General features: G+C 50.2%; 1 protein-coding gene across 1 annotated transcript in view; it reads right to left on the bottom strand.

The window, feature by feature from the left end:
• Positions 1-2,058: 2,058 nt before the first annotated feature.
• Positions 2,059-25,149, bottom strand: part of RAB44 (RAB44, member RAS oncogene family) — a 31,411-nt gene continuing 8,320 nt past the window's right edge. Inside the window, exons 3-14 of the mRNA XM_027127075.1 lie at positions 19,171-19,282; positions 17,297-17,471; positions 15,893-16,039; positions 15,137-15,227; positions 14,634-14,729; positions 12,449-12,636; positions 10,372-11,834; positions 7,942-8,023; positions 6,776-6,890; positions 5,601-5,702; positions 3,751-3,827; positions 2,059-2,272 (exon numbers count right to left, since the gene is read on the bottom strand). Of these exons, the coding sequence (XP_026982876.1) occupies positions 2,182-2,272; positions 3,751-3,827; positions 5,601-5,702; positions 6,776-6,890; positions 7,942-8,023; positions 10,372-11,834; positions 12,449-12,636; positions 14,634-14,729; positions 15,137-15,227; positions 15,893-16,039; positions 17,297-17,471; positions 19,171-19,282 (2,739 nt within the window). The 3' untranslated portion in view covers positions 2,059-2,181. The remainder of the gene's footprint in view (positions 2,273-3,750; positions 3,828-5,600; positions 5,703-6,775; positions 6,891-7,941; positions 8,024-10,371; positions 11,835-12,448; positions 12,637-14,633; positions 14,730-15,136; positions 15,228-15,892; positions 16,040-17,296; positions 17,472-19,170; positions 19,283-25,149) is intronic.

Raw genomic sequence — 25,149 nt, 5'->3', positions numbered from 1 at the left:
TCTGAAGTCTACCTTGAGTCCCTCCTGCTGCTCTCCTCCTGTCCCTCCTGCCTTGTGCTGCTCTGAGGTTCCCGGGCCCTGCTTAGTGACTTGGAGCCCTTTGACACCAGGAAAGTCTAGCGCCCCCTCCGCAGCTGTACTCTGCACAGAAGCTGGATCCAGCCAGAGAAAGCCAGGAGAGGCGTCTGGGCAGGTGTGCAGTCCCTTCTAGCACCCCACCTCCAAGGAACTTGAGCTACCTGCCTGAGGTGGGATCAGAGCTGAGATGGGAGAGGCAGGCAGAGAGGCCATTTCTATACTGGATCCCCCAAAGAATAAGGGCTCTATCCACTCTACTGGCTCCCCCAGGAATCACACCCTGCCTACCTGCCTCATTAACTCACTGGCCCATAGGACAGAGATGTTGGTGCCTGCCAGATCCCCAGACCCCTGAGACAGAGCCATTAGCAACAGTAGGACCTGCCCCCCCACTCTCAGCCAGGGCCAGGCATCATTTACTCCAGCTCACCTCTCCCTGTCTCTCTGTCTGTCTCTGTCTTTCTCTGAGCCTACTACAGCCTAGAACCTGCTCAGAACAGAAGGAGGCTTGTGGGCTGACAGGATCCAGGAAGGGAGAAGACATTGGAGCTAAGAAAGAATCAGTGAGCGGGACCAGTAAGAGAAATGGCTGGATCACAGGAATCATTCTGCATTTACTAGTCTAGAGATTGAATGGGATCCATTAAGGGCATCTAATGTAACCCTCTGGTGGCTTCTGATACCTGAATCTTCCCCACCTCACCTCTTTGCCAAGTGTTACCTGGCTTTGGCTTGTATGCCTTTAGTGACAGAGAGCTCAGTCTTTTAGAAGTGAGCAGAGGGATAGGGGCCAAGAGTGGAGACTCTGATTAAATTGATTGGAGGTCTCATTCCCTCCTCTTTCTCCTTCATTCTCTCTCTCTTACCCTCTGCCTCTGGAACTGTATTTGCTTGTGTCTATGCAACTGAGGTTTCCTCTGATTCAGCTGAGGAAGTCACCAGTACCTGAATGATTACAAAGTACCAAACTCAGCACCCTGCCCACACTGGACCGCAGTACCTGGTGAGCACTATTTTGGTTAACGGTAAGATGACACAATCGACATTTACAGCAAACACAGATGACAGGAGATAGTCCAACACCAAGAGGCTGTCTGAGACTCTCAAAGCACTCTCCCTAAGGGCACTGAAATTCCCAGCCCCAGGCTGTAATGTGCAGCCACCTTTCAGGAGGCAAATGTTGTGCAATTCTGGGAACTCTCACAAACGCTCCAAAGAGGGACCCTTGAATAATCTGAATCCAGTTTCCCCTGCGGCTCCCCAGGCTCCACCAGCCACACCCCAGCTGCTCCTCAAGTGTATCCAGAGATTGACACCTCAAGGCAGAGGGCTGCACCAGGGGCACCATGGCATGGGGACAGGAGTGGGATCCCCAAATGTGGCCCCTTAGAGGCACATCTTGGGGAAAGAAGAGTGGGGTTGGGGCTCAGGGAGACAAGGGGGATGGAGCATATCAGGGGCCATCAGAACATCGCTCTTCCCCAGGAATCGGATTCTGCTCGAAAGAACCCCATGCTTGCAAACAGATACAGTGAGTGTGACAAGGTTCACCGGCTTTGCCACGCACGGAACAGTGGGGCTGCTTTAATAAACAGTGTACTTTGCGATTAACAGGCCATATCAATTTGTAATCAGCACCAAAGCAAGTTCTTTGAAAAGTTTCTCTCCCACGCTTCCACATTTGCTCTTATTTCTGACTACACAAGCAATACCCAATCATTATAGAAGATCTGAAAATACAAATACATATAAGAAGGAAAACACCCTCACACATTTACCTTGTAATTTTACCACCCAGAGATGTTTTGCCAATATTGTGGTGTATTTTCCTTAAGTCACTTTTCTAGACTCTTCTTTCTTTAAAGAGTTTTAACCTCCCCCCTCCCCCCACTACCAGTCTTATTACTCAGAAAAGTCCTTTGGAGTACAAAGGGCAGCGTTAGTGCAGCCACTCCCCTGGGATCCAAGTCCTGACCCGAGGAGGATTTTCCTGAACTTCCAAGCTGGCTGTCTCTGTCATTGCTGTGTCCAGGCAGGTGGGACAGGACCCGAGGAACAGGAAACCCAGGGAGGTGGCCCGCCTACCCTGGCCAGGCCAGGTGCTCAGGAGCAGCAGCCAGCTCTCTTGGGTGGCCTCTCGGGGGCCACCTCCACCAGTGAGCCCTTCAGGCGGTCTTCTTGCATCTTGAGTGACCTGCGTGAAGATGCCTGGGCATCAGTCCTCTCTCTCACCTCCCAGGGGCAGCAGGGAGGGGCCCAGGGGTGCAGCTGGGGGGCTGCCCCCCCGAGCTTCCTCTCTCCCAGCTGCTGTGCCCCTGTCCTGCGTTCCACATGGCACCAGAAAAATGGGGCCACGGAGACTTCGGCCTCCTGTCTCTTTTCTGGCATTCTCTGTAGCCTACTGTGTGCCAGGCGCAAGGGACTCTGATTATGACAATGAAGCCATCATGTCCTTGCCTTGAGTAGTGAGAGAGACAGAGAGGGGAAGGGGCGATCAGGACCCAGGAATGGGGAGGCACACAGAGGGACTTCACACCAGGTCCTGGAGGGATTTAGGGAACAAGGAGGCAGAGATGGAGCTGAGACTGAGCAGTGGACAAGGGTTCACTAGCAGAAAAGAGGGAAGGGTGTGTTCTAGGCAGAGGGCAAAAGCTCAGCGTCGAGCGAGAGCTTGGGGGTTGGGGAAGCAAAGCCCCTTCGTTCATTCATTTATTCACAATATATTTACTGTGTGCCTGGCTCTGTCCTAAATCACAGAGCCTAAGGACTAAATGGCCAGAAAGAAGCCTTGGAGGCAGCAGGGATTCAGGGCTCTGCTGGCCAGGAAGCCACATTCAGGAACTTGGGCTTTTATCCTAAAGCAAAGGGAAGCCACTGAGCAGTTTCCTATCGGAGGGATCTGGCGTGATCAGGATTGAAGTTTAGCAAGCTCACTCTAGCTGCTTTGTCAGAGAAGGGGCCCAGAGATCATCTGGTCTAATACCCCTCCCCCCTCACTCACTTCATTCATTTATTGAACACCTAGTATGTGCCAGGCCCCAGGAGGAGGGGCTGAACAAAACAGACATGACCCTGCCCTCCTGGAGCTACAGCCTGGTAGGGAAGGCAGGCAGCAAAAAGAAAACAGACAAATGCATGTGTAGCTACAGTTTGTCAAGAGGGGCTTTTTTGTTTTTTTTTCAAGAAGGGCTTTGAAGGACACAGAGAAGGTAATCATAGCGGTGGGAGGGGGTGTGGTCAGGGAGGGTCCCTTTGAGCGGCTGAAGCTTATGGGGGGGGGGGGGCGCAGGCAGGGAGATGGCACTGGAGCCAATACAGGCCACTGAGAGGCATTTTGATTTTACTCTAAATGCACTGCATTATTATTACTATTTTTTTGCTGCACCGCTTGGCTTGTGGGATTTTAGTTCCCCAACCAGGGATCAAACCCGGCCCCTCGGCCACTGCACCAAGGCTCAGAGAGGGGACGGGAGATTTCCCAGAGGTGATGCAGCTAACAGGACTGGTAGAATTGGAGTGAGGAGACTCCGTGCAATGTTCTCTCTCCTTCCCCAGACTCCTGAGCCCTGTGCTTTCACAGGTGCTTCCTCGGAATGGGGCTTCCCCTCCCACATGAGTCAGCTGAAGGCTGTCCAGAAGATTCTGGGCGGGAAGCAGCAGGGCGGCACTCACCGGGCCAGGTTCACCACAGGCTCCAGGATGTTGTGACCCAGGGCAGCGCTGCACTCTCCAAAGGAGACCCCCAGTTCCTGCAGCCAGACAGATAGGGGTACAGGTGCCATGGGGGAGACCACTGAGAGTCTAGGTGGCAGTGCCCACCACCAAAGACCTGATCATCAGACAGAGTCCCACCCAGTACACCCCCAGGCAACCCCAACCGGTGAGGCAGCCCATCTCCGTCTCCTTGTGGCCCATGGCCCCCAGCCTTGCCCCTCTGCCCACTGTCTCTCCACCCTGGCTGGACAAGGTATCAACGATGCCACCTAGAAAACTCCACAGCATTCAAAGTGACGGTGGGAAGCCTGTGTCCCAACTTGGAGAAGTATCCTTGGGGACATTTTTAAGTCATTAGTTCTATGTATTTTTAATTTTAAAAATATTTAATTGGGGGAAATATTTGAAAATATAGCATAAAAAAGTAGAAATACAAAATATAAAACACTCCTGTTAGTGTTTGAGTATATATTTCCATTGTGTTTTATATAACCCTTTTATTGGGGGGTGAGGGGGTGGGCTAAACGTCGTTATACTTTAGGTTAAACATATGAAAGTGCTGTTTTGATAGACACCAAACAGTCAAATATCAGATTTGACTGATTCAACCTAACCTATACCCAGAGATGCAGCTGCTTTTCTGACTTCACGTTATATTGTAAGCATTTCCTCCACACCCTTAAATATTTTTTAGAACAGGATTCTTTTTTTTTTTTTTTTTTTTTTTTGCGGTACGCGGGCCTCTCACTGCTGTGGCCGCTCCCGTTGCGGAGCACAGGCTCCGGATGCGCAGGCCCAGCGGCCATGGCTCATGGGCCCAGCCGCTCCGCGGCACGTGGGATCCTCCCGGACTGGGGCACGAACCCGTGTCCCCTGCATCGGCAGGCGGACTCTCAACCACTGCGCCACCAGGGAAAGCCCCTAGAACAGGATTCTTAATGGCAAATGCTAGCCTCTCACATGAAGCTCCACAAATAACCACCAAAGGTTTGCTCTTATAAATAACACTGTAAAGAATATCCTTATACAAATGTTCAATTATACATAATACACGGGTATCCAGTACGTCATTCTCTTAAGAATTATTATTTCTGACTCTTTCCTTAGGATAAATTGCTAGAGGAGGAATTACTGTGTCAAGGAGATGAGCTACTACTTTTTTTTTTTTTTTTTTTTTGAGCTACTACTTTTAAGAGGAAAAAGTTCCCACCAACCAGGAGTCACAATGATGACCTCATGATCAGGAGAAATGAGAGAAGAAACAGGAAGGAAATACGATATGGAAATACCAAGAGGGGTGGTGTCAGAGGTAGGGCAGGGAGCGAGAGTCTTTGTTCCACCTTTATTATTCTCCAGATTTTCTGGAATGTAGTTCAGTTCTATTCATAAATAAATAGTATCCACTCTCCGCTGTCTGGTGACAGGGCTTTTGATGCAATCTTCCCAGGGAAGAATTTGGGTCTTAAGATAGAATAAATTAGAAGGAATGTTATGTTAATTGGAGACCACAGATAAAATTAAGATTTGATTGGGAATTTTAAGTGAAGCTTAAAAAGATTTTGACTCTGAAGATATTTTTAGGTAGGTAGGGACACTGTGGGGATTTGCTAATTCAACAGTGAGGTTCAACGTCATGCCCACTGTTACCTTCTCGTGTTTGGGTGTGTGGGAGGCTGTCGGTCTTTGATGGAGCAAGGGCAGGAATGGATCCTTCTCTGTGGTATCAGCCAGGGTGACCTATTCATTACCCTCCAGGGAGGGGTCTGCCCAACCCAGGCTGGGGGAGGGGCTGATGCCCAGGTACTCACCTGGGCCAGTTGCTGCCCAGCCTCGGTGGACACTTGCCGATCCTCCTCACAGTCTGTCTTGTTTCCCAAGAGAAGGATGACCACGCTGTCAGACACTGCATCCTGTGCACAGAACATCTTCCCTCAGCAACACATGTTGAGTGCCTGCTGTGTGCCAGGCCCTGGGTAGATTTGGCCATACTCTCCAGGAAGCTGACTGTGTGCCACTTCCCTCCACACATGCCCACCTTTCCATATCACACCCACTCCACACTCTTCCCACCTCTGACACTTTCCCTTCCATCTGCAGTGAACCTCTCTGCCTGCAAACATGTCACCCACTTTCCAAGGCCAACCTCAAAGTCACCTCCCCCAGGAAGCCTTCCTAGATTGCTCCTGTCCATGCTCCTCTTTCCTGCCTGTATTGAGCAGCCCAGCATTTGACTATGCAGGCTGCCTTGGCTCATCTCCTAATTGTTTCATGGATAATAATAATAATAGCTTCTGTTTACTGAGAGTTTACTGTATACCAGGTGCTGTGCTGAAAGCAGTTATATCAGTTAATCCTCACAACTGCTCTATGAGAAAAGTTGGGAAATTGAAGTTCAGAGAGTTTAAGTCACTTCTCCAAGGTCACAGAGTTGGGATGGGATAGTTGGGATACAAACCCAGGTCTTATCAGAACCCAGAACCCAGCTCCCCTTATGTATCACCTTATCCTGCTTCTCTTGCATCTCTTCAACTAGACTAGAAACTTCTAGAGAGAAGACAACATGTCTTTCTTCATACCCCTCTTCTGTGCTAGCACATACTGCAGAATTTCAGCATGTATACATACAGCAAGTAAGTACGTGGGGGAAAGAACTAGAGATGTGTGAACAGAGGAATGATTACCTAGAGTGGCACTAGACTTGCATTATCCCCAGGTGTTAAGAAGACATCACAGAGCTTCTGTATATAGGAAAAAATGGTCATAGGATAAAGGAAAGAGTTTGTTTTGGAGGCCGTACTATGTGGTTGTAGTTTCTTTGTACTACTATGTTCCCAGCCCATCCAGCCACATACCCTCAGTAGATTATGTCACCCATATGTTTGCTGTGTCATTTGTAATCCTGGGAGAAAAGAGGGAGTGGAAAGGATACAGCTTCCCTCTTGACTCCACACACTGGGGCCAACCCCAGCAGCCATCAGCTCACCTGGAGACAGTCCAGCCAGTAGCGCACATGGGCAAAGCTCTCCTGGGAGGTGACGTCGTACATGAGCACCACTCCATCAGCCTTGCGGAGCAGCTGCCGCGTCATGCTGTGGTACCTACCCAGAGAGTCCGCATCAGGCCATGCCAGGCGGCCTGACCCCAAGCCCTGACCTCTCTAGGCCTCAGCCACTCCATCTGCTTCTAATTGCTTCCCAAAGAGAACGTGCATGTATTTTCCTTCTTACAGTGTGCTTATTGTTAATAGGTAACAGTCCTCATGGCTCAAATTTCAGAAGGTACCAAAGGGCACCCCGTGAAAAGTCTCTCTCAGCCAACCCCACCCTCATCCTGCAGCCACCCCCAGAGGCAGCCAGAGTTCCCCATTTTTTTTTTTTGATAGCAAGAAGTTTATTTTACCCATTTCTTAAATAGTTTCCCAGAGGTATTATATATATATATTGATACATAAATGTATATGTACACACACACACATATACCCATATACATACTGTTTAAACAAATACAGTGTAAAACACTGTACCTATTAATATTCAGTATTCTGTACTTTGTTTTATCCACATAATAAAATGTCTTGAAGATATTTCCCTATTGGTACATAAAGAGGGTCCTCCATCTTTTTTGTGTTCATAATATTCTATTGTGTGGAGAGACTCTAATATATTTAACTGGTCCATTACTGATGGTGTTTAGTTTGTTTCCAATGTTTCATAATATATACAGTGTTGCTATGAACAGTCTTGGTCCCTTTGATATTATAGTCATGTATGAGTTTATCAATAGAATGAATTTCTAGAAGTAGAACTTCTGGGTCACAGAAGATGTGCCTTTTCAGTTTTGATCACTACGGCTTAACCAGAAAGTGAAAAGCCAGCGTTTTCAGAAGGACAAGCGATTGGGTGGCTGTCCCCTGTTGGGATGGCCATCACAGGTGCCCTGCCATGCTGAGGGGAACTCTGGGTCTGCTGTCCTGTCTCCTGCATGGGATCTGGACTCATCTCTCCATCCCTGACCTCCTGAATCATCAGGGGTAGAAGCTGCACTTGCACTTGGTTGCCTCTTAGCCCATATTGGACTCCTCAGGGTCGGGGTTGCACTCCACTCCTCTGCAGCCCAGACTCAGCCACTAATGTCGACAGTGCTCGTTACCTCTCCTGGCCAGCTGTGTCCCAGAGCTGCAGCACAAAGCGCTTGTTGTCCACCAGCAGGTTTATGACCCGAAAATCCACTCCTAGGACACACAGAGGAGAGTCAAGCTTACTTGACTTCAAGTTACCATCCCAGACTTGCAGCTGAGGCCTGCCTGAATACATACCTGTCCCCAGTACCAGCCAGGGTGGGATGGGAACCTCCAGCTGCTGGGCTTCCCTTTTGCTCTCCAAATCCCATCCATACTTGAGGGCCCACATCCTCTATGAAGCCTTCCCTGACCACGCAGCTCCCACTGCACTCCCGCCCTGAGAGTTGGCCAGCGTGAGGCACCTTGCATTGTTTTTACCTCTACAAAAAAAATCTGTCTTCTCAACTGCACGGCAGTGTTTATTCCTCAGGCTACTCAGGAAAATCAGTTTTGTTAATTTATTTTTTATAATACTTCTTGTTTCATTCCTAATTATTGCATGTATCTTCCCCCTTTACCCAGACAGCAGCCTGGGAGGGTGGAAGGAATGTTGGCTTCAAGGATGACCAGTTGGGCCGTGAGTTGTCCACCTTCTGCTGCTATACTGGCTGTGTGACCTCAGGCAAGTCACTTCACCTCTCTGAGCCTTCCTTCCTCATCTGCAAGGTGGCAATTTAAAAAGACCCACATCACTGGGTGGTTGGGAGGATTAAATGACTTATGTCCAAGGTTCAGCCTAATTTCTAGGGGGTGCTTAGGAGGTGGTAATTTTTATTATCACTATGAATTCTCATCTCCCTGAGCCCCAGCTCCTCAAATTTCACAGACCCACCCTTCCCTGTGTCATGGTTCTAGACACCTCCTGTGCCTGGAAATATGGTAGTAACAGTGAAGTCCCAGGGAGGTTTGGAATCTTTGGGGAGCACCTTCCAGCCAACCTCCACTTCCCAGGGACACCAGGCCGGGTGGGGCTGATAGAGAGGGGCTGCTTTGTCCATGCTGAGCCCACTGCAGGGCCCAGACCAGCTCCGGAAAGGGGCATCTCCTCATATTATCTCTGAGCTGGTAAGACCTTCCTCAAGGTCTAGGTCTCTCATGCAGCCCCCAGAAGCAACTGCTGCTGTCCCTGGTGGTGACTGAAGCCACAGACCATCCCCCACACCCATGCTCTCCACAGGAGACTGGGAGAAGTGGCAGATGGGAGCCCTGACCTCAGCAAAATGCTGAAGCAAAAGTCTGTCTGTAGCATCCACTTCTCTTTTTTTTGGCCGCACCACGTGGCATACGGGATGCAGGATCTTAGTTCCCGACTAGGGATCGAACCCGTGTCCCCTGCAATGAAAGCGCAGCGTCCCTTAACTGCCAGGGAAGTCCCTCCATTTCTCCTTACTGCCCCCTTTCCTCCAGGTCTAAGGAAGCCCAGGGTCTGCAGGAACTTCTGAGGTTATCCAATCCCACCCCCCGTGATGATATCCAGCCTCTGCTTAAATACCCACTGTGTGATCTATTGAGCAACCCTAACCCTAACTAAACCCTTGCACCAGCAAGGGTTTAGTCCCCACCAGCAAGGGTTTGTCCCCACCAGCACGCACCCTGGTGGGACACAAAGACGTGGACCATTCCAACTTTGCTCCTAAGCTGGCTGTTCCCACAGCTCTTTTCTGTGGCTCTAGGCAATGTTCAAGTGGCCACATATCCCAGTATTTTTAGAGAGAGGAGGCTTTGTGCTATGGGACATTTCATTTGCAAAAGCCACTGAATTAGACATTATCAAACATTTACTTATAATAATAACCATAAAAATAACTAATATCAAGCACTTAATACATGCCAGATATGATTCCGAGAACTTGGTATGTATTAACTGAACTAATTCTCACAGCCCCTCTATGAGGTCAGCACTACTGTTGCCCCCATTATGCTCAGAGGGGTTAAATAATTTGCTCAAGTTCATACCACTAGTAAGTGGCAGAGCGGGTTTTGAGCTCAGGGACCTGTGTTCCTAACTTACCCCACTCTACAAATACATTCTGCGTAAAATATTCAACTTGCCAAAGGCCACTTCCTGCCACAGTCTGGCTGACTGGCCTAGGGTTGGTCCTGAGCAAATTCAAGCAGCAGGGACCCTGCGGTGGCCTGCCCAGGGGCCACGTGGCTGGAGACCTGCTTGTTTTCACCATCAGCCAGTGCTGGCAGCTAAATTGCAGGGTGCTTTGTTGGTGTGGCACATTATTAGCTAGTCAGATCAATGCAGAAAAAGCCAATTACCTGTAATTAGAGATGATTAGTAAAATAGCCAGATTATGCCCATATAAAATAATGTCTAATGCAAGGCCTGTGGTGAGGGCAGAACCTACAGCTTCCTCAGGGATGGCTTGCTCTGGGCCTGCTCCAGCTCTTCAGCCTGGTCCCCCAGGTCTCCCCTCCCTCCTCTGCCGCCCTCCCCAGGTGGCCCTTACCCACAGTAGCTGTCAGCCCAGTGGCGAAGGTGTTCTGGTGCAGCAGGTGCAGGAAGGATGTTTTGCCCACATTCGAGTCTCCCAGGAAGATGACGTGGAAGGCGTAATCAGGATTGGCCAAAGGCTCACTGGCCGTGCAGTCCCCTGGGGATGGGGTCAGCCCAATGCCTCCGGAGTCCATTCCTGGATCTTCAGGACTGTTCTCTGCCCTTGGCTCCCTGGATTGAAGGGGCCCTGGTTCTTCTACTGCGTGAGCGGTTGTAGGTTGGGGCCTGGGCTGGGCTTCCAGCTCAGTCCTGGTGGGGAGGGTTTGTGTGGGCTCCTGGGGCCCTGCTGCATCCCCAGGCTGAGCCCCTGTGCGGGGAGAGCCCCTTGAAGGTGATGGTTTTTCAGGAGCTGGGGCTTGTGCCTCAGCCTGAGCCTGTGCTCTGTCAGGTGGGAGAGGAGCAGGTGGGGAATCGTGCTGGGGGAGTTCCGGGTGCCCAGTTTTCAGGCCATGAGCCTCAACGGACAGCTCTGACCTGAAATCCTGCCCTCCCTGGTCCCCTGCTTTCCTTTCGTCAGCCCTGGGCTCCTCTTCCGGACTCTGGTGGGGTAGGGCAGGCAGCCCTTCAGGCCCAAGGACCTGGCTGTGAGCTTCCTGTAGTCCCCCAGGACGGCCCCCCTGTGCATCTGGGCTCAGCTTGCCCTGCTCCAATCTCTCAGTGAGAACCTGACCCACAGGCTCCAGGCCCTGGGAGGGCTCATCCAGCCCTGCTGTGAGGGCTCTGGCTCCTGAGGACCCCAGCCCTGGCTCAGATCCAGCGGCATGTGGGTCCTGATGGAGGGCCTCTCTCTGCCTGGGTGGCTTGGCTGGGACAGGCCCAGGCCCGGAGCCCTCATCATCTGGGTACGAGGCCTGGAACTGTTCACTGGGCCCAGCTGGGGCCTGGGGAGGGGGAGAGGTCACATGAGGAGGGGCCCCATCCTCCAAAGGAATGAGCACTTTGAGCACAGCTGCCACCAGGCCCCCTGACTCCCCAGCTGGAGCCCCTGGAAGCCCCCAGCGGAAGTGGACCCCAGGGCTAGGCCCTGACTCCTCCTTAGGTTCCAGGCTGGGGGGCTCTCCAGTCTGCTCTGGGCTGATGTCCTGCCCCTCTGGGTTCACTCCTTTCTCTTCCTCAGTCCCGGAAGGTACCCCAGGGGGGCTTCCTGGAGACCCATCTGGATCTGAAGGTGGCTCCTGACCAAAGAGAGAAGCACGCGGCTCCGGGATGGAGATCTGCCTGACCGCTTGGGGTGTCCGGGGGCCTGAGGAGGCTCTCGGAGCTGGGGGTGGGCTCCTGGAGAGCTGCAGGGCACTGAGGCGGGTGCTGCTGAAGCTGCTGAGGAGCTGGTCCCAGTCATCGCTGTCCCCAGTCAGTCCAGGCAGGGGAGCCTCCTCAGAGGAGACTGAGGCCTTCTCCTCACCTGCTCTGGGGACACTAGAAAGGGTGCGGGAAGCTAAGGTCAGGGGAGGGGCGGGTAGAGGTCACACCTACACTGTCGGCATCCGTCACCACTGGGTGCGCACCTCACCGCTAGTCCTTCCTCCCAGTCTTCCCTTTGGCAGTGCTTCTGTCCTGGCACACACTCCCTACCCTTCCCCACCTCCAATCCTGCTCATCCTTCCAGGCCTATATGGAGCCTCACCTCCTCCAGGAAGCCTTCCCTACTCTTCTGGCCCATCCCACTCCTCTGACCTGTAACGAGTAGAGTGGGTGCTGTACCCGCCAAGGATCCAGCACTGCACTAGCCTGTGTGTGTGTGCATCTCTCTGTGTGTGTGTATGTGTGTGTGTGTGTGTGTGTGTGTGTGTGTGAATCCCAGTTGTGTGATTCATATGTCATGCGTGTCTGGGCACATGACTTTCCCCCGTCTGTCTCCTCGTCTGAGAAATGGGCATGATAATCCCAGCCTGGCAGGGCTGTTGTGAGGTTTAAGGAGGGAGTCTGTGTGCTCTGGGCACTGAGCAGAGCCTCGGAGAACTCAGAGCCACCCTCCCCTCTTCCAGGAAGCCCCTGGTCTCCAGCCCAGCCCAGGGGTGGCAGCTACTTGCCTCGGTTCCTCCTCCATCTGCCAGGACACACGGCCCTTGGTGGCGTTCAGGTGCTCCCTGGTCACCTGCAGCTGCCCCCGCACCTCTTCCAGCCTCCCAGCCAGGTCACGCTGGGCCTCCCGAAGCTGCTGGTTCTCCGAGCTGGCCTCCTGGTGTGTGCTGCTGAGGCGGTAGAGCTGGGCCTCCAGCTGCAGGAGGTGGAGGGTGAGGAGGAGGGAAGCCCAGGTGCCCTTCAGGGGAACAAACAGCCTCCCAAGGCCACTGTGGGGCACAGACTCCAGGCTCCTGGAGACCCAGCTTAAAACATAGGATTGGGGCGGGGGGCGGCTGTTACCCCCTCACTGGCCTAATTAGCTCCATTACCTCCCACCCGGGAGAGACATTGGAATTTGGGGGATGGGGAAGAGAGAGGGAACTGTGTAGGAAACACACACTGCCAGCACCGCAAGGGCCTGAAGCATGCATGGGATCACACCCTCCTCTGCTCAGCGTTCTGCAGTGGCCGCTCATCTCTGAGTGCATCTGGTCTGCAGGGAGCTCCTGATCCAACAGCAGGTCACAAGACTGGGAGATGGAGAGCTTCCTGACCATGCCGTATGGAAGGTAAAGGCCTCACGATAGCCTCCAAGGCCTTGCACAGTCTCCCCCCCCAACCCCACCTCTGTTACATCTCTGACCTTCTCTCCCACTACCACCTCCTCCCCCACCTGCTCCCTCAGTCTGTTCCAGCCCACAGGTCTCTTTGCTGGTCCTTGAACATTCACAGCACATCATACCCACCTCAGGGCCTTTGCACTTGCTATTCCCTCTGCCTGGACTGCTCTTCCTCCAGATACCACATGGTCCACTCCTCACCTCCTTCAGGTCTTTCCTCCAAGTCATCATCTTAGTGAGGCCTTCCTTGACTCCCCTATCAAAACCCTTCTGTCCCCCTGCCCTGCTTTACTTTGTTCTCCTTAGCACTTTCACTATCTAATATGTTATAGATTTTACTTGCTTATTTAGTTTATCATCTCTCTCTCTGACTAGACGATAACTCTACGGACAGGAGTTATTTGTGTCTATTATGTTCCTCAGAACCTAGAACAGTGCCTGGCACATAGTGGTTGCACCATAAATAGTTGTTGGGTGAAGGAATGAATAGCCTTGGGGGGAGAGGCTTCACATCCACAGGGGACAGGACAAAATGGTCCCATGTGGAAAGTCTAACCTCTTCCCTTGGCAGAAGGGGCCCGCCTCAGTTTCCAAGGAGCAGCTATTGCAGAGGCACCTGGGAAATCAACCCATGTCAGGAGGGTGAGACCAGGTAGCAGGACCAGCCAAGGCAACAGTGGGGAAGACTGGGAACCTGGTCCAGTGCTGAAAGAATGCAGGTTGTCCTGGTTACAACAGATGGTGATTTTACTAAGGTCAGTGGTCTGAAAGTTGAGGAGGGAGGAGACAATGGGGCAGGGTCTCAGACCCAAAGGCTTAGCACAGTGCCAACTGGAAGTGACTATAGGTTATGAGACCGGAGGCATTGGGGTAGCAGGTATTCTGACCAGGAAGCTAGGTCAGGTTCAGCGACAGTAACAACTGTGATATGTAAAGCACCTACTACCAGCCAGGCACCATCTTAGGCCCTCAAATATAGTATCTCTCATCATCACAGCAGCCTTCTAAGGCAAAAGTTCTGATCTCCATTTCTCTGATAAGGAAACCAGGGGTCAGAGAGGTTAAAAACCTGCCCAAGGTCACTCAGCTGACAATGGAGATGAAAGTTGAACACCACCCTATCACCAAGCTTCTCCAATGCTGAGACTTTGTATTTGCCCAGTGCTTTCCTGTTTCAAAATGCTTTCCTATTTATTACCTCATTTGACACAACTAGCTGGGGAGATGCAGTAGATGTGGCTATTCCCATTTTACAGATGGAGAAACTAAGGCCAGGGCAAGCAAAATTATTTCCTCGGATTTGCATGGTTTTTAATTGGAACAGCAGGAATTTGAACTTGGACCTTCTGACTCATGTCCCAGTACTTCCACTGCAGTACCCAGCCTCATCTCAGAAAAAGGCCAGAGACATCGCTTTCCTAGGGGCCAGCTCTGATGCAGGAGCCCAATGAGCCCAGGGAACCCTCAGGAGATGGGTGTCAGGGTCTGTGAATCATCAGAAATTGGGCTCCCGGGGAAACCCGTCACTCACCTCCTTCTGGCCCTCAGTCAGGCGCTGCACCGTGCGTTCCTTGGCCTCCAGGACCTCCTGCATCTGGGAGCTGAGGGCCAGGCCCCGGGCGTCGCTCTGGGGAGCAGAAAGGTCTCAGCCCCTGTATTGCCGAATCTAAGACCCAGCTGGGCTGGGCTGGCTCTCCCCACACTTCACCTCCACCCAGGCCTAGGGTGCAGGGTCCAGGATGTCTCAACAAGGAGGGGTCTAGGACAGCTGCCCTGGCTCAGGCAATAGGAGACAGAAACCCAGAGAGCAGAAGGAGTGGCTCCGGGAGACACGCGAGACCTGGCAGAGGTGAGCAGGGGGCCCAGGCTCAACACTCCCCACCCCACCTCTCTGAGGAATACGAGCTCAGGGGTGTGAGAAGATCTCCTCCCAGCAGCCTCCTGCTGCCCCACACTGGCCAGTGGCCGGCCCGCTGCTTGGCCAGCAGGGGAGTTCAGGGCCGGGGGAGAGGTTGGCTGTCGCGGAGAGCCTACCTCAGCCTGCAGCTGCTGCTTCTCCTGCCGGATTTGCTGCTCCATCTCCTCATAGAGCTGCTGGACCTCGCGATGGTGGTCAGAGTCCCGCCTGGAAGGGGTGGGGGGTGGGACCAGGTAGCCCATCAGCACCCTGGGACCCTGCTGCTGGCAGAGGTGGTCTGGGCCTGGGTTTGCAGTCTATGCTACTGTCCACCTCACTCTGCCAGCGGTCACTGACCCCCGTCGCCCTGAGAACAGTCATCCCAGTAACAGCTCCTGACATATGTGCCCTTGATATTGATCATCTGATCCCGTCATGCTGACTCCCATAACCATCATCAAGATGTTGGTTCCTGTGGCCCTGTCTCATAGTCCCCAAAGCCCCATCACTCTGTCCCCACTTCCCGCTGTTGCTGTCCTCCTAACCCCATAACTCAGAGCCCCTGGCAAGGCTGTGCCCATACCAACCCCAGGATCACCACATGCATTGTAATCTATGTGAGTGGTGACCTGGGGTTAGGTGTCACAGTGGCCCTGCACCAAGACACACTGACCATTCCCTCTTTGGCTGAAGGCCTAAGCCTGTCCTCCCCAATAGGTCCCCTTGGTCACCCCTTCTTCCAGTTCAGCTCTGCCCGTCTGGCTCCCAAGCCCTGCAGTGGACGCCTGGCCTCCATTCTTTGGAACTGAGAGAATTCGATTAAGATTCAACTAAGATGTAAAGAGCACCCACTGTGTGCCAACACCAGGCAAGGCACCCCGGCCCCAACTCACTTCCTCAGGGTCAGTTCCAGAACCTCCTTGTCAGTCCGTGCTTCCTGCAGGCGACTGTTCATCTTGGCCAGAAAGCCCTCCAGGTTGCCTGCCAGCTGGGGCTCCTCCTGCTGCAGCTTCTTCCATAGCTGCCAGATTTCCGCCTGCCTGGGAGGGGAGGATAGCCAGAGATTAGACACGGGGCGGGACCAGGAGGCAGGGGGAGCCCCACTCCTCGGTTTTAATGGCAACACTCCAAGAGACTTGGGCACCTGGGCCACGGAAATCTATTTACACCCTACAAGGTGAAGCTCAAATGCCACCTCCCCCAGGAACCTTTCCCAGTGGTGCCCTTTCCCTTCGTGAATCCCCACAACACTTTGTCTCTCTATGGTTTGGTGATTAATTGTGGGGTTGGGGAACTTGGGAGTCCGATGGCCCAGGGCTTCCATCTGTCTTCTCTCTTCTCCCACTCTAGCTGTGTGACCTTTAGCAAGTCCCATGCCCTCTCTGAACTTATTTGTAAAACGGCCACTGGAGAATGAGACACACCCAGTGAAAGCACCGGCTTGGGGTCTGGCACCCAGTTGGCACTCAGTAAATGCTGCTTTCACATGGATTTAACTAAGTCATGAAGACAGAGGCCTGAAGGCTGAGCCCAGGGCAAAGCTGCCAAGTGGGTAAATCACTCCCCACCACACCTGTCCCGCCAGGCTGCACCCCAATCCCACCCTGCCTGCCCCACAACAGCTGCCCCACCCTCCGAGAGCTTGTCCTCGCAGAGCCCTGCGGGGCGGGAGAACCTGGGAGAACCTGGGCAGACAGGCGAGGGTGATTCCCTTGCTGGTTCTAACAGACCCAGTGGGACCTGGGGGGTGTGAGAGGGGCATTTCTAGGCAGGAGCCCCTTCTCTAAGCATGAGTGAACGCCAAAAGCCCAGAGCCTGAGGCAGTCGCCAAGCTCTCCTGTCTCCAGTCCTGCCCAACTCAAAGCATCACCATGCCTGAAAAGCATCCCCCATCATACCCCTGGAGGACCCTCTTTTTGGCACCCTCGGGGAGCTTTGTATTTTTAAGAATTGAGTCCCCTTAGGGAGCTGACCCTTCAACTCGCTAATCCTTCTGAGGAGTGACCATGTAGGTCAGGACAGGGAGGGAGAGGTTGAGTGGGATGGACTCCTAGTGGGTAGGCTTTCTCCACACGTGGCTTTAATCCCACAGCAGCTCTTATGCTCACTCTGTGGCCGGGGAAACAGAGGTCGGAGGTTAGGCTACTTGCCCGCAGTCGCACAGCTAACACGTGGCTAAACCAGGATTTCTGCCCAGCTCTACCTGGTGGCTCCCGCTCGACCTTGTGTCCAGGAGAGTCCTCACCCCCACTGACCAGCAGTAGCTCTCCCTGCACCCACAACCATGCTGGCCTTACTCGGGAAGTGAGTGGCTGGCTTCCAGTTGCTCCATGAAGGCAAAGAACGCCTCCTTCTCCTCAGCGTCGGCCTCCTCCTGCACTGGGAAGCTGGTGGCTACAGATCCTCGCTTGAAGGACTGTGGCCTCCTTCTGTGGAGCTTGTGGGTGCTCGGGCTAGAGCCAAAGATGCTCTCTGTGAGACAGAGGGGTGCAGAAGGGAGCAGAGTGGGGCTCGGCTCAGTCCCTTGACCTCCCACCTTGCCTTGCTCCAGTCATTGGGGAAATCATTATATCTGTGTCAGTCACATTTTACAGGGCCAGTGTCATACATTCCTCACATCAACCTTTGGAGTCTACTCAAGGTAGACACTGTGTCCCTTTTACAGATGAACATCTGAGGTCCAGAGAGACCAAAAGACTTGCTGGAAGTCACACAGCAGCTCCACGGTGGCCAACACAGTCTTTTCACTCAGTCAAGGGATATTTATTGAGCATCTACTATGTGCTAGGGACAAAATTGGCCAAAATCCCTGCCCTGGTGGAGCTGACAGTCTATGAATGCTGAAAAGGACACTTTTTTTTTTTTTTAAGTAGATTTGCCAAGTGAGCTAAAGGAATGAACAGGGTAATTTCCACTGAGAGACTAGATAGAGTCTACTTTAGAGGGGGTGGTCAGGAGTGTCCTGAGGAAGTGACACTGGAACTGAGATGTGACTAACAAGAAGGAACAAGCAATGTGGATTTCTAGGGAAGCATATTCCAGGCTGAGAGAGCAGCACATGCAAATGCCCTGAGGTAAGAGCCAGATTGGCATGCTGGAGGAGGCGAGTGGTATTGAGTGAGCCCAAGAGATTGGAAGGGTCTGGATGGTGCTGGCCTGTAGGCCCTGGGAAGGGGGTTGAATTTTGTTCCATAGACCTTGGGAAGTCCCCAGTATAGTGGGCACAATGGACACAGATGTGAAGATGGCCTCTTGGGGCTACATGGACAAAACGTTCCCTCTGCCCCACTCCCGATTCCAGACCCTCATTTCCCTTCCCTACTCCTGGTTTCTCAATCACCAGAACTGGAGCAACCACCTCCTGGGGCGGCCCCAACCTATAAATGCAGATTCCTGGCCTCCCTTCCTGTTGTCCCCCAAACTCTTGGACACTCAGCAGACCTGAGAACTCCAGATGGCTTTGCAGACTTTAAAAGCTGAACAGTGCTTTTCAGGGTCTCTGCAAGGACACCACTCCTTCCATTCCCTGGGCCAGAAGGTCTTCCCCCATCAAGCTCAGCAGGAATATTGTCCATCTCCGGCTTTGGTGTCATTAGGTCTTTCTGGGCATGTCTTGAGAAGCCGGTGTTGGAGTAACCTTGGCCAGTGAGGGCTAAGGAAGGGCCAGGGAAGCCCCCACCCACTAAACATCACCCTCTGCTGCTCCCTGGGGCCTTGATTTCCTTTAACCAAAGCTAGAATATGACCTTCTTCAGGCAGAAACAAGGCCTGTGGTCTCAAGAACAGGTGGTGCTTAACCTCTTGTTCAAGGGAAAAATTTACTGGGGAGATGACAAGGGAGGTATCAGAAAGCAAGCCTGGAGGCCTCTCTGGAGGAGGGGGATGCTCAGGGGAGCTGCCAGCTAATAAACTGCTCTCTCTGGTGGAAAGGAAGTCAAGTCTCCTGGGCTAGAGTCTTCAGGCTCAGCTCTGCGTCCAACCAACTGCCTTCCCACTCAGGCTAAGTGTTCTCATCTCCACAGAAATCTGTATCATCATCCATGCCCAGAACTGCCCTTGGGCATGTTATGAAGGTCCTGTGATTGGTAGGGAGTCCTGGGGTCTTTCCTGTCTGCCCAGCCTCGCCTCATGCTGGGCACACTCCCCAGAGGTCCTCCCAGGACAGACATACTGAGCCCAGAGCTGAATTCTTCAAGGGAGAGGCGTCCCTTCCGCTCCACATCCACCCAGTCGAAGATCATCCCTGGCTCCTCCTTGCTGCCCAGGAAGCTGAACTTGGCCACCTGCAAGGAAGAGGTAAGTTGGGCACTGTTCCCACTGGGGAGGGCTCTGGACCACCCTCAGAAAAGAAGAGGGTGTTTGTCTGTAGCCATCTCCACCTCCCCTCTCCCCAGTTTTGGAGTCCCACCGCCAACCTGACCTCAAGGCAGACCCTTGAGGCTCTTGGACCCTATCCAAGGCTGCCCTCTCAGCAGTGCCTTGAACTTCATCCACACCTTTTCCCTTCCTCCATCCAACATCAAAACCTACCTGTTCTGAGTCTCATCCCTTTAGGACTCTAATAAAGGACAGTAGCCAAATTTCCCCAGAATGTGTTTATCAGTCTTCAAAAATTATCTAAAACTGGGCTTTCCTGGTGGCGCAGTGGTTGAGAGTCCGCCTGCCGATGCAGGGGACACGGGTTCGTGCCCTTGTCTGGGAAGATCCCACATGCCGCGGAGCAGCTGGGCCCGTGAGCCATGGTCGCTGAGCCTGTGCGTCCGGAGCCTGTGCTCCGCAACGGGAGAGGCCACAACAGTGAGAGGCCCACGTACCACAAAAAAAAAAAATTATCTAAAACTATTCAGTGATGCAGTATAACAGACTATGTTCTGCATTAAAATATTAATATCTAGTTTAAAATTTTAATTAGAACTTGGAGGACTTCCCTGGTGGTACAGTGGTTAGGAGTCTGCCTGCCTATGCAGGGGACACGGGTTTGAGCCCTGCTCCAGGAGGATCCCACATGCCGCGGAACAACTAAGCCCGTGAGCCACAACTACTGAGCCTGCACTCTAGAGCCCATGAGCCACAACTACTGAGCCCATGTACCACAACTACTGAAGCCCATGCGCCTAGAGCCCGTGCTCCACAACAAGAGAAGCCACCACAATGAGAAGCCCACGCACCGCAATGAAGAGTAGCCCCCACTCACTGCAACTAGAGAAAGCCCACACACAGCAAGAAGACCCAATGCAGCCAAGAATAAAATAAATAAATAAATAAATTTATTAAAAAAAAAAAACTCAGAATTGCTTGTTCATGTTAAATACAGAATGAATCCTAGATTATTTTTTTATTACATATGGGTTAGGATTAGGCTCAGATGCATTCAGCAAAAACAAACTAACAAACGATAACAGAAAAACTCAAATAGCTGAGGCTTAAATAATAAAAGCTGAGATAAGTAATCTGAAGTATTCGGGCCAGGGCTACTGTGGCAGCTCCACTATGTCTGCAGGGCCTCAGACTTCAAGCTCGAGGCTTAACTGTCCCTCAGTTCCACCCTCTACATGAAGGTGCAAGAAGCCTCCGGAACTCAAAAATCTCTATTCCAGACAACAGGGTGGAAGAAGCAAGAAATAAAGGTGTCCTCCTTTCCTCATATGAAAATAATTCCATCCCACCTTTCCCAGATGCATATATTTTACATAGCTGCAATCATATTATGATGTATATAATGCTGAACCTTTTTCTTATCCATAATTTCTTCATATCCGTAACTCTCATTGAAATTGCTCCTTCATACTCTTGAATGGGTGTTCCAAAAGTACTTAACTTTTCCCCTATTCTTGGACATTTTTTGGCTCTGTTTTCACTTCTATAAATAAAATGCAATGAATACCGAACAGAAAATTATCTAAAACTTGAAAATAAGTACAAAAAGTGGACAGCACATCCTTTCAGTATTCTACAGGGGGACCAAGGCCACCCAAGCATCTTCTAGATTCTGTGAATGTACTTAATTCAACACATGGTACTGATTAGGGGTCCCAGACTAAATGAAGTCACACGTTAACTTGTAGATTTTGTCCAGGAGAGATGTAAATAACTTTTGTCTGACAGAACAGATAACCCCAAAGATTTATGGCCTGTTGTACATTAACCAACTTTAAAAAAATCTATCTCAGCAATCCGATTCTAACATTTCTTTGTTAAATTGTCCAGCTTTTAAAATGCTCTTTCAACCATTCATAACATTTCTCATTAATAAATGAGTTAAATAAAACCTCTGGTATAGACTCATTTTATTTTTGTCCAAGGGTCATGATTTTACCTTTTTGGAAATTCTACTTTGACAGTTTTGGAGGTTCATGGAGATGCCCCCGTGGACTCAGCTGTCAGAACTCAGTAAACTGCATTGCTGGAAAAAGAGCCCCAGATGGACTCTGGGAACCCAGGAACTTTTTTCATTGGCTCTTGAAGGGAATCTCAAGTGTGACAGAACTTTAAGTTTGCTGACTCTGTTTCTCTAGTTTTTACATTTTTGTTTTTACTGATTTTCTGCTTCTGGTTTTGGTGGTAGCCATGATGGGGAATTCCGTTTTATGGACTGACCATTTGGAGATCTCCATGGGATACATGAAGGAGACCTAGTGTCTGTTAGTTTGAGAGACAACGGAAAATCTGGTTTGCTAATCCTTTGTTGTTGGTGGTGGTGTGTTTGTTTTTCTAGGTGTGACCTCAAATCGGTTAAGAATTTTGAGCCCGCTGGGGAGGAGAACAGCTCTTTGAAATCTGAACTGGAGAGTTTTTGTTTCTGTGTTTACTTTTGACCTGTGGCTAGGGTTGGAGAAAAGAAGCCCTGTCTGTGTGTCTACATGTCTGTAATTCAGAACAGCCCTTAACTCTCATTGTGAGTGTGAATATTTTTCTGTATCTGGGTATTAATGACTTAGAGTTCTACATCTCTCACAGGGGTTCTGTGTGGATTGGTTTGTAGAGACAAATAAGTGTTTATATAAATCTAATGGCCCCCAAAGTCACAGAAAAAAAGAAACTGAACTTCTAATGCTTTAAATGTGCTGGACTTAAAAAAAAATCCCTTACAAGAAATTGCTAACTCAGAAAACTTTTAAGGAGCCAGGTTCAGATAATTAAGGTGAATCTTTGACAAATTAAATTAAATTGGTTTAGGACTTCCCTGGTGGTGCAGTGGTTAAGAATCCACCTGCCAATGCAGGAGACATGGGTTCGAGCCCTGGTCTGGAAGATCCCACATGCCACGGAGCAACTAAGCCCATGCGCCACAACTACTGAGCCTGTGCTCTAGAGCCCACGAGCCACAACAACTGAGCCCGTGTGCCACAACTACAGAAGCCCGGGTGCCTAGAGCCCGTGCTCCATAAGAGAAGCCACCGCAATGAGAAGTCCGCGCACCGCAACGAAGAGTAGACTCTGCTCGCCACAACTAGAGAAAGCCTGTGCGCAGCAGCGAAGACCCAACACGGCCAAATAAATAAATTTGTTTAAAAAAAATCAATCAATCTTGTGAAAGTTTTACTGCCACATGTTATATTAATGCAAAACTAGAATTTGGCTCCATCTCTATTAAAATGATAAATTGGTCTTAGAGCTCTAGGCAAGGGATAAAAAGGGGTGACTATTAATCTTCTGTGTAAGTTGCCCGGAAAACTGATTCCATGTCTCAGCAGAATAATTTTCTCTGCTTTATTTTGGCTTTATCGTGTTCTAATTTTCTTTAAAACAAAAAGCAGAGCCACCTCGCCTATAAAAGAGCTAAATATCCTTGCAATAGTGTTGCCTTCTATGTTTATTTCAAAATGTTTTATTTTATTGTCACTTTGATTAAATAGGAAACCAAGTACTATTTCCCAGGATCCCATGATTCTGCGGGCCTCTCACTGTTGTGGCCTCTCCTGACGCGCAGGCTCAGCAGCCATGGCTCACGGGCCCAGCCGCTCCGCGGCATGTGGGATCTTCCCGGACCGGGGCATGAACCCGTGTCCCCTGCATCGGCAGGCGGACTGTCAACCACTGCGCCACCAGGGAAGCCCAGGATCCCATGATTCTATCTTAGTCTAGTGCCCTATCTTCTGTGATGGCTCTTTTGGTTTTGCCTTCCCAACATCAGATCCTAAGTTTAGAAAAAAATAAAATTAAAATGTCAGGATACCTTTCTCTTTATTTATTAAGTACCTCAACACTATTATAAGAGCATCGTGGGAAGAACTGTCAGATCAGAAAAGATATTCAGCCTTTCCTAGGCTAAGTTTACATAGGTAAAACACTCTTAATATAAATATTTCAGAAACTGCATGCTTTAGGGGAAGGCCCTAGAGATTTCTCAATGTCTTTACTATGCAAAATATGTTCTTATCTTCAGGGGAAACACTAATCAAACTCTTATGAAATAGTTATATACCATATCCCAATAAAGCATTTTACTCTCTTCCATTCTGATATTATTAGTTACTGTAATAACTACAGGCTTTCAGTCTCATTACTAAACACATTTCTGCTTTCCTACCCTTGCCTGAAGGCTTGGTTACAAGCTGCAGGGTAGTTTGTGTCTTCCACAAAGCACACACTCAAAGTCTTGTGGAAAAGGACTGTACCAGGTTCTACGAACTATTGATGCTTTACTTGGGTACAGGATTCCAAGCTGGCATTAGCCGACCTTCAGACCGAGCCAGTGGATCACAATTTCTAGGACTCTTTTCAGTCCAGAAGCAGCCAGCTCACTCAAGATCCAGTAGATGAAGAATTAATTACATGGAACTGAATGAATCGTTAAAGGAAATCGAGTTGTGGTTATTTGCTGGGAATATAGTTGATATTATTTTTTTATTGTTTTATTTTTATGGATGTATGAGGAAATCTTCTCTCTGTCTTCTTGAGCTGTCTCTAACCTTCAGTTTAGGAAATTATGCTTTCATAAACTGAAATTTAACATTTTAAATGGTATCTGAATCTCACTGACCCCCTCCTGATTCAGAAACCAATACTTCAATACTTTTCCTGAATCTCTTTCCTTTCTCTGGCAATATAGTTATTTACACAGTTTCAATAAGAATCTGTCCTCCTTTTTACTGGGATATAGTTGAATAGATCAGTTGTGTAACTGGATGTTGTATTAAAAGATGATTCTCATTTAATCAATTGTGACAAGTCCACTGTAAGGTGCACTTGTCGAAGCAATGCCTGCAAAGCTCTCTCAGGAAGCTGGCCTGGGAACAGGTGATAAGGAAGGTTACTTCTGGGCAGGAGAGGGACCTTAGAAAAATTGGGAACCTCAAGAAGGGAGGAAGTCCCTCACATTTATAGGTGCTGCAGGTGAAAGATGCTAGAGAAAGTCTTATGCTTGGTTTCTATATTAGTAGGGAGGCCAACTTGTTCCAGTTTGCCCAAGACTTTCCCAGTTTCAACACTGAAAGTCCCACATCCCAGGTACCCCTCCAGCCCAGGCAAACTGGGACAGATGGTCACTCTAGGTAGAAGAGCGAATAACAGAGGTTTTTTTTTTTTTTTTTAACAGAGGTTTTAAAAGTCCAACTTAAGGTTCCATATGAAAACTTCTGGACAGAAGCTAAAATGGCTCAATACTTCAAAACTCTAGATTTGCAGAGCCCAGTCCAGGAGGTCCACATGCTTTATTTGCTCCCTCACTGCATCTAAGGAAATGATCGAGCCAAATCAACTGAGATCAGACTGTTTTATGTCAAAAATAAAAAACTTTGGAGATTATTTATGATCACAGGAAATTATCTGGAACTTGGAAATAAGGCAAAAAGGTAGACAGCACATCCTTTCAATACCATATGGGGGTAAAGACTACCCAAGTGTTGTCTAGACGAGAGGAATGCACTTAGTTCATCTCATTGTTTACCTTTCATTAGAAGTCCCAGACTTATCGAAGTTACTTGTTAACTTGTAGATTTTGTCCAGGAGAGGTGAAAATAATTTTTGCCTAGTAGTACAGATAACCCCAAAGATTTATGGCCTGTTGGACATTAGCCATTTTTAAAACTGAACTCAGCAAACTTATCCTAACACTCTTCTGTCAAATTGCCTATAAATATTCCAGCTTCTCAAATGGTCCTTGAACCTGTCCTAACATCTTACTGGTTCCCTCACTGATTGATAATAA

The sequence above is a fragment of the Aethalodelphis obliquidens genome, unplaced genomic scaffold, assembly GCF_003676395.1.
Source record: "Aethalodelphis obliquidens isolate GAN/ISIS:26980383/991018 unplaced genomic scaffold, ASM367639v1 scaffold31, whole genome shotgun sequence".
Classification (NCBI taxonomy): Eukaryota; Metazoa; Chordata; class Mammalia; order Artiodactyla; family Delphinidae; genus Aethalodelphis; species Aethalodelphis obliquidens.
This window is presented reverse-complemented; position numbering and strand designations above follow the sequence as displayed.